Source organism: Cyprinodon tularosa, unplaced genomic scaffold (assembly GCF_016077235.1).
Source record: "Cyprinodon tularosa strain WSP-4 unplaced genomic scaffold, ASM1607723v1 ctg369, whole genome shotgun sequence".
NCBI classification, from domain to species: Eukaryota; Metazoa; Chordata; class Actinopteri; order Cyprinodontiformes; family Cyprinodontidae; genus Cyprinodon; species Cyprinodon tularosa.
Window position 1 is genome coordinate 1,295,812 of NW_024039084.1, and position 9,856 is coordinate 1,305,667.

Sequence of the window (9,856 nt, forward strand, 5' to 3'; positions counted from 1 at the left end):
AATCTGCTATCTCTTTAAATGAGAAACCTAATAGGTTCAGGTCTCTATTTTTTCATTAATTCATCCTCAATGGATGCTAACATTTTGTAAGGTTTAAAAGATACTTTGGATTTTACTTTCAAATAGTCATAAAACATAAAGCTGTACAAAAATACTTGTGTGTGTATATATATATATATATATATATATATATATATATATATATATATATATATATATATATATATATATATATATATATATATATATATATATATATATATATATATATATATATATGGGGATCCTTATTAATACAACCTCTGAGGCAAATATGCGCAACATCAACAAGTATATATTTTTTTTATTTTTTAAATGAAAAACATAGACCACTGGTTATATTACAGAGGGTGAAATTCAGAAGAGGATGTTTAGAAAGTCCCCATGCTGCTGTGATGAGTGACCTGACGGATCATGAAGAGGGAGATAAGCAGGCCCATCAACTGTAAGGAGAGGCAGACAAACAGGCGGTCAGTGAAGGAAACAGATGATTTTTAATACGATGAAGGTTTCTGTTATAACCCACAAATCTTAAAGATCTCATATTCAGGTTTCATGTTTATATTTCCTGGATGCTTTGCAAACATCGATTCGTGGTTTCTCTGTCAAAAATAAGGATCTTTTGTCGCTATGTCGGCACTCTTTTGATGTTTTTGCCTTTTTTCCTTAAACTTTAATTCAAACAGAGACTTATCAGGCATTACATTATGAAAAGCCTTAAACTGTGAAAGCAGACCCGACATTCTATGGACCTTCATAGGCTGGACTTGTTGCTTCCCATTTTAAGATAGATGGTCGCTAAAAACATAACCATACATAACCATTATGTTTGTTTCTAAATGTAGAAAACCATGTCTAGGATATTTATTACATTAACAAATGAATCTGTTATTTTGACAAAATTATTTTATGATTTATTAAATGCTTCAAACTCTTAATGGAAAAGAGTTTCTTGCAACCTAAAATGCAAAAGCCTGGGTTTGTTTTTTTTATGTGTTTTTTGTGGCATGATCATATGCTAATAGCAAATGAACCAATAAAAAGAGTATCTGTTGGACTTACTGCAGTGACGGCGAATCCAAAAAGGAAGCCAATACAGACGCGCAAAGAGGGGTCAGTTATATTAAAGATGATAAGGCCACAGGACTGCGGAGATGAAGGTAGGAAAATTAAACAAGTTATTATTTAGGACCAGAATATGAAGTGAATGGTGTTTGCACTGAACAAATGTGAATTAATACCTGGGAATAGATCCTATCCGGTCCCGTGGATCCCTGTAAGAAGATTACTTTCTATCAGTGAAATTTTAGACTTTCAGATAAAACTGATGTTTGTGAAAATAGGACAGTTACCAAAAAATAAATACAAATACAGATGAACTTAGAGGTTTGCCCATGAAATCTGGCAGACAGTTGAATTTTCCCTCTATCGCTCAGGCAGGTCATTTAGGTCCTTCAATGATTGTATGATCTGTTTCACCAGGATGCAGTCTTAGAACTAACCACTACTGGAATTTAAAAAGGAAAAGATGGGAAGTGCTAGTTTGAATTTTTTTAGGAGGTGATGTTGTTGTTGCTTCTTCCTCACATTCTCAGACAAGTATTGTTGATTCCATTCAAGGCGATCATGGCATGTCTCTGCATCTGGGAGAAGCAGTTGGTTCTGATCCATTAAAACAAGCGCAGATGTTCTGCTTACACCATGAAAATATCAAGGGTTGCATTGAATAAATGCGACATATCAATCTTGAAGGCCTTTTGGTTTTCTGTCCTAAATGTCTGACTAATAATATTTTAAAAATGTAGCTTTTATTTAAAAAAAATTATCATAGGATTTAATTTCAGAGCTACAGTGTGTAATAATTACAGGGATATAAAGTCAGAAATTTAATATATTATACATAACTATGTTATTTATCATCACCTATGAGCTCAGCCATTTAACCATAATATTTGCGTTGCCTTAGAATTCGTTATTTATAATTACATAGGAGCGGGTCTCGCAGCCATGGAGGCTGACATCTTTGCGCTACGGCAAGCGCAGAGGCAACAAACTAGCGATTGCGAGATCGCCCATTACGCTCGAAAATAACTACGGCAAGTTGAGAGAGATTAACTGAGACGGTACTGAACAGTAGATGGCAGTACTATGCCTGAGAAGCGTTTAGTCTGCCTGAAACCAAAGAAGAAGAAGAAGCAGGTATACTGCGCTTCAGTAACAAGAAAGGTGAACAAGGCGGCAGGCGCGAGTGACTTTGCAAACTGTTTGGCACTGTGTGGCCAAACATCAGACGAATGGAGGATCATGCCTACTCTGTATCACAACGAAAAGCGGCGGACACCGAACCCCCGTCATCTAAGAAGCGGAAACACGACGAGAATAAACGCAAGCGTGACAAGAAACGACAAAAAACACGGATCAACATTGGCACGGCATTTACACGATGGAAGTCACTGATGGAGGAAAAAGGTTTTCAAAGTGACGCTCAAGTTGCCAGTTTTCTCTTGGACAGGTAATTAATCCTACACACACAATTGTCTAATATCACTGCAGTTTTTGGAGTACAGGATGCTCAGACCTGTCTAAAACAATAACATGCTGCGTGATGATGCTGTTACTCTCCAGTATACTTATTCAGCAACGTCCCTGACGTTTCACAGGTAATGATTCAGTAATTTTCTGTAAAATAATTTTCTGGATATATACCTCGGTTACTTCTCTCCGGCTCCTTTGGAGATCTTCAAGCCTTTCTTCCTCTGCTCTCACCCCGCTGGCTCCCCTCCCTCGCCTGGCCCTAGCTGCACGCCCACCCCGGCCTCTCTGCCCTCTTCCTCTCCCTCTTCCTCGCCTTGTAACCCCCGTGCCACAAACAAGACTTGGACTCTGTAAACGGGGAATATATATTCTTCCAGCGAACACAATCTTGCTGTTAAACTAATGACTACAATTCCTTCGTCTGTTTATATCACCATGCAAAGCAGCTCACCAAAACGTCACAACGATGTAGAAAAAATAACGGGTATATTTATTATCTAAAGTCTACATGAAATCTATACCCTACACAGACTAATGAAATACTATCTGTAAAATTATCTATGTAAACAAACCTCATCACTTGAGAAGGTAGGTGATGCGGACGTCGTGGAAGACATTTTGTCCCCTAACGCTTGCCGTACTGTTGGGGGGGAGAAGCGGTGGGGGGGAGACGTTCATTTTGCTGCAGTCTGCAGTCTGGACGTTAGATGTCGCTGAAAATTACACACTGTAGCTTTCAGAGATGCATGATTTTATTCAGGAAAAAATTTTTCTTGTAAACTTATTTCAACCCTGAGAGACTCACAGAGAACAGCTGCAATTAGAAAAGTATTCAATTTATTTATCCAGGTAACACAATCATATTCTTCAAAATATCTCTAAGGAAAACTTATTGATTGCATTGACTTATTGACTCTCTGCAATCCCTCGCACTGAGGATGCATTTAGCGACAGTGGAGAGGAAAACTCCCTTTTAACAGGAAGGAGCCTCCAGCAGAACCTCCACCAGTGTGAGCGGCCATCTGATGAGGCCGACTGGGGTTAAAGGAGACTGAAGAAGATGAAGACATAAATGAAAGTTATTTAGTGCTCAGGCCCCAGCAGAGGACTTTGATTCTGTGAATCAACATACTCTTGGAAGAGCAACATAGAAAAGCATTAGACTAGTCGTCTCCACCGGCCGCAGATACTGGTGGTGGAATAAGCCAGAGAGTGAATGGGACTAAGAATAATCTGGGAATGAGGGAGGAGACGGGGGGGAGGTGGGTGAAAGCTCATTTGCGAACAAGAGAGAGAAGCAAGGCCATGAGCTTGAAGGGGAATGAAGGGGATCTTGAAAGAGGATTGGCTTTGGGAAAAAAGTGGCCCAAACTTGATTGTCTGGAGCTTAACAAAGGGACATCGCAGGTGCTTCATGTGAAGATGTTAAGAGTCTTCCAGATTTTTACTTCAGCGTCATAACAATTTTTTTTTTTTTGTGACTGTAAAAAAACTTTCTGGAAAATTTAGACATATTCCATGGTAGTCCTCTAATTGCATTTAATCATCTTTTCCTCTGAAATTTTATAATCAGTCATGCATTTGTAACAAGACATTTACACACTTGAAGGCATCATTCAAATTCATTTCCAAAACCTCAGAATTTGAGTGGACTGAAACATCTGTCCAGAACTGGACATCCTTTGAGTATTCGGACATCAGTTGTGTCTGTTTGTTGACATGGTTCAGACTTGTTCTGTCAAACCTACCGCGGGTTTGGGTCCACATTGAGCCTTTCCATCGAGTCCAATACCCTCCTTGCATTCACAGCTGGAAGGTATTTCTGTGCCCCAGTCTGCAGCACTACCCACTCCACAGCACTTAGCCTGAAATCAAAGATGGTTTTCAGAAGACTTCCGTACAAAACCTAATCATGTGATGTGCCATAAAGTAAATGCATTCTGTAAAGGTGTCCCTAAAAAAATAAAAGTCTTACTTGTTCTTGCAAGGAAAGGAGAATCTGGCGAGATTTTTCATTGTCCATGATCTGGCTGATAATTTCTTTGGATTTACTAGAAAAGGCGCTTTTTAACTAAAAGGTAAAACAACAATGAAATAACAAGAAGAAGAACTATACCAGACTGCACTTTTTACTGCACCACCAGCCATTTATTTCAGATTACCTGGTTTCGGAAAACGGCCACAACTGTTCCGAAGATTAGCATGATGATCATTCCCACCACCATGAAACCTGCAAACTGCAAAAGAAACACGTTCAGGTCGTGTTTTGGTCAGGATTTCCTGTCTGTGGAGCTGTTGGACTCATCTACGTACTAATTTGAGGAAAAGAACCCTCTCACTGCAGGCAGCAAAGATTCCCAGAAAGGAGACACCGAAGATGCTGATGGCAATCACCCAGATCCAGCCTGTTCCTGGGCCTCCAAATGATGATATCTGATTCGACATAAACAATTGTTTAGACCAACCACAAGTCATACCGTGTCTATACTGTAGTGTTTGTATGGAATACATAAAAAATTATTCTTTTGAAATTGTTTATTGATGACGCAGCTTGGTTACAAGTTCAGCGACACCCTCCCATTTGACTCCAGAATATTTAGGTGCACCATGGAGTTTGAAATTGACTATATTACAGAAAGTTAGCTTCATTAGTGCAGCTGCCAGAAAAAGATGTTATCATCCCTCACACACCATGTTTGAGGTCCTTCTGATATGCTGTGTTTTTGTTTTTCAAACGTTAAGATGTATGTTGCGGTCAAATATCTCAAGCCGGGTCATCCAGCCTGAGCAGAATTATCTATAATGCAACAGTGGTTATCTGTAACCATAATGGTAACAGTGTGGCAAAGTTATGATTTGATGATGCCCATTATTATGTACTGCACGATCTGATTTGATTTATAGAATGCACAAATTAAAAATACTATCATATACAACTGCCTGCTGTAGGAAATTCGCAAAAAATGCTTCATATCCATGGTTATCTGATTGGTTCTAACTTGTTTCTGTTGACACAGTTAGTCCTGCCTTGGGTCTGCCTTTAAAACCGGGGTCTGCCTGCTGCTTTTTGGACTGACAGCAGTGTAATCAATACAAGTAACTCTGCCATACAGCCCAGATTTTTCCATTTTGTTCTCATTTTTTACAAGGTCCTTTACTGAAGTCCAATCTGAAGCAGATTGCAGTCCTAACTATCAAGAGAGGAGATGCTTTCTTCTTCGGTGTTATGAATGAGACATACCTGTTTGGTCTTATTCCAACTGCCAGGTCATTAACTTTGACTTCTACCTTGCTAACTGAGGCCTGGAGAGGTTGAGATAGAACTCTCAGGTTTTGGATGACTGCTCTGAAAATAATGGGATGTCAACTTCTTAAAAATGTTCTCTGTGAATAATTGGCCTTTATAGAAGGAAATATTTTGAATTAGTTGGAAATTATTTTATGATTGAGATGAATAAAAAGATCTCCCAAAGAAACACAGGAGGAGACTTTTATCTAGTATCTTTAAGTCTAGTTTATGTCATCAGTGTTCAAACATCTATGTAACGTTTTAAAAACACCAAGACAGTTTTCAAGTGAAGATTCTGTTGTGACACTAAGAACAACTCAACATTTGCATCATCTGCATAATTTGGATTGATCTGGTTGTGGCACCAGCAGTTATTTCTCTCAGATCATTACTGGTGCTTAATATCGAAGAATTGTGTAAAGAGCAGGAAGCTATTAGAAGATCCAGCTCCAGTTAAGAGGATGATTGTTTCTTTACTTTGTGATTTCATAGTAGAAGCAATAATTTACATATTTAATGACTGTAAAAATAATCTAAATATTTTACCATTTCATCGACAGTGACTCTCACTGCAACATATATCATCACGCATCCCAGGATCTGGGAAAGGAGAGGGAAAAAAATGAAACATACATGAAACATAGAATAAAAAAGGAATTGTTCTTGATGAATATGGAGCGTAACCCTGTTATTTGATGAACCAGTTGTTTAAAAACAATTGTGACAAAATTATGGATTTCTGAAGGGGATTTTAAAGTTGTAGGGAAACGGCCGTTCCATTTCCGAATTCTCCCAAGTGGTGCACAACTTTACATGAGTGAATAAAGTGAATGTGATTGGTCGTTTATCAAGGGGGCGGGATTGTTGTGGCTGAAGGTTCGCAAGCAAGTTTGATTGTAGCCGGTGTCTTGGAAGCATCTTTCTAACCAGTTAGCAACTTGGTGCTAGTAGTTTCCCAACAGGAAATTCCATTGGGACCAAGTAGCACTAAATTGGTGACTTAGAAACGACACAGTCAAGGAACGCTATGGACAGAGGAAACGTGCAAGAGGAGGAGAGTTTAGTGTCGGAGGTCATGGATGAGTCTCCTCCGTCATATATTTTTGACTTAGAGGAGGAAAGCGGGGACGAAGATGTTGTGGAAGAGGATGGCAGGGCGACATGCTTGAGCCCTTGCCTCACAACGCTGCCAGTTCTGTTAGCTCTACGCCTGCCGAAGACACAGACGTCCATCCCCGTGAACACTGGGACGGAACTCAATAGTAAAGTAAATTATTCTTATTTCTTATTTCAACCGTTGTGTATATTAGCTCTGACATATGAATCAAGATGCTATGACCGAAAACATTTGATTGACAGATGACCCTTGACATATGATTGGCCGAACTTAGGTGATCAGGCTGACATATAACTAACTGGCCTGCATAAGATAACGGGGAAACAAAACACAGATCTTTGTACAATTTACTAACATTTGGGACAATATTGTGTGATAAAGAGTACATTTATATAAATGTTTAAGCCAGATTCGACATTTAAGTATGACTCCCCTGCGACTTCAAGGGCAGTTAAAGGTGTGATTATATCTGGAGGACACTAGAGGGAGGCAGAGAGCTAAAACAGGAGTGAGTAACACTACTGTCGCAGCAGAAACACCCAGCAAACGCACAAAAAATAGAAGAAATTTCTACTTGTTTTATTAAGAATCTGGATGATATAATCATAAAGTATAAGTCAGAGCTGTTTTCACAATTAGAGAGAATTTTATGATTTTCCTTTCCTGGCTATAAATGTGAAAATAAATATCTATATTTTACTAAGGAATAACTCTTATATACTTGTACCAATAAACCCACTTTAAATATTTCTCAGACTCTGCTGGCATGTGAGCAGCAAATAAAAGAACATGATGTCCTAAAGTAAGAGCAGGAAATATAGGAGGGGCCGTGGGCATTATATTAGAAAACCCTCCCACCCCACAGGTTTACTGGAAATCAGTCTTCTGAGAAAAAATAAAAATAAAAATGGTTTGAACCAAACTGTAATGTTCAATTTTTACTGAAGTTCTCATCCTGTAATATAAACGTAGTTTTAACCAGAAAATAATTAAAGGAAATTAGTTTTAGTATTTGAAAAAATAATAGATATGATGACTGGAACATTTTCAACTCCCTTTAAAGGAAATGTTTTTCTATTTTTCCGATGCAGAATGCCGACTTTACACAACAAGGTGTACACTTTACAAGGTAACATTTATCCATTAAAGTTAAAACCATACATTTTAAGTTTTTGCTTGTTTTGAAAATCCATCCATCTTTCATAAAAAAAAAAAAACATGTTTAAAAGAGACTAAAGGTGCTTAGAATTCATTTAAATTCACCATCCATCCATCCATTATCTTACACGCTTGTCCCAATTGGGGTTTAAATTCACAATTGATTAAAAAAAAATAAAAAAAAACTCAAAGGTTGGAAAAAGCATTTCTACTTACTGCAAACAGCACATTGAAGAAGATAAAAACGCACTTGAGGCATCCATTTATTTTCCCCATTTTTTTCTTCCTTTTATCTTTGAGAAGCAGAGTGAAAGAACAGCGTAAGAATGCTGTTTGGTACTGATGTTCAAAAAAGCCTGCTGAGAGTTTAAACAGTGATGAGGTGGGTGTTTGGGACAGAGCTGCAGCCAATAAGACACACCTACTTACTAAAGTATGATCATTCCTCATAACATGAAATCTAACAGGATGGTTGAGAATTGGCTTTTTCTTCTTTTACATTTGAAGAATTTAGTGTATCAATTCAAAATTCACTAAATGAAGGCAACAGGTGATCAGCTGTAGCCTCTATACCAGGGGTAACCAATTAAAAATTAGCCGGGTCCGAATAAAGAATATGAACAACCAGTAAAGGTCCAGATACATTTTTTATTATAATTTGTTACTTTAAACTGTAAATATAATAATAAATGCAGGTGTTTATATATCCAAATAAAAAATATAAAAAAATAGAAAGTTTTTCCATTTTAAAATCTAAATTGTTTTTGAAGTAGGCAAAAACAATCGTTCATTTGGTATATAGACAATTTCCTGATTCACATTTTTCATAAAACACCTGAACTGACCTTTTTTTTTTTTTTCTGTCTTAATGAGAGCAGTGGGCTTTATGCTGCCCTGCAAGGCTTTAAACCTGGTTTGAATGGAGACAAAGCCATTCTTAAGCACATATCAAGGAGCTCATTCTGAGCCTGGATCCATATTTATTTTTGATTCTGTTCATGGTGGAGAAACCTGCTTCACAGCAGCAGGTTGAGCCAAACATCCTCTAAATGTGCAGGGTCATCTTTGAGCACCATTTTACTTTTCTTTCACCAGTTCACTGCAGTTCTTCCAGCAGTCCACATTTTCTCTGCTCTCTTTTTCTCATCATCTTCTCCTTCTTTCCCATCGCCCGGCTTGCCACAGGTTTGCCTGCTGTGTCTAAAAGTAGCAGCAGCAGCAACCCAGACTGACGCAGCTCAATGGCTAATTTGTATCATGTGTAGCCTGGTGCCGGACGCTCCAAATGGCTTTACCATAATAACAGCAGAAGCGCTGCAGGTGAGATTTAGACACTGTAGGCGGACAAAATGCGGTGATTTATAAATGTTTTAAATCGAGTTGGGTCTGGATCTGGACCCTGGTCCGCTAATCCGTGACCTCTGGTCTCTACATACAACAGGAGACAGAGAGAACATCCAAAATTCAATCTCAAATATTTACCCTCTTTTTCCAAAGCTTTTAAAGAACTTTTGGAACAAATACAGTCTTAAAACCTTCAACACCAAATGTTGTTTGACTTAAGATTCAGAGCTCTTGATACACGTTTGTCATTGTCTAATGTTAAAGGTCTATCAGCCATGCCGACTCTAACATCAGAGAAATGTAGAACGCTTAGATGGGTTTATTTAAGAATCATGTGCAAATTAATAAATAGACATTATAGAGAGACATTATAC

The 9,856-nt window shown here is 38.1% G+C and overlaps 1 protein-coding gene across 1 annotated transcript; it reads right to left on the minus strand.

Moving 5' to 3' along the window:
* Positions 1-325: 325 nt before the first annotated feature.
* Positions 326-8,509, minus strand: LOC119790572 (CD63 antigen-like). Its single transcript, XM_038296160.1, has 9 exons — positions 8,355-8,509; positions 6,410-6,463; positions 4,888-5,007; positions 4,737-4,811; positions 4,550-4,645; positions 4,323-4,439; positions 1,281-1,313; positions 1,102-1,185; positions 326-482 (listed from the first exon to the last, which is right to left on the minus strand). The coding sequence occupies exons 1-9, from the start codon at positions 8,412-8,414 to the stop codon at positions 411-413; spliced, it is 711 nt and encodes a 236-aa protein (XP_038152088.1). The 5' UTR covers positions 8,415-8,509; the 3' UTR covers positions 326-410.
* Positions 8,510-9,856: the final 1,347 nt, after the last annotated feature.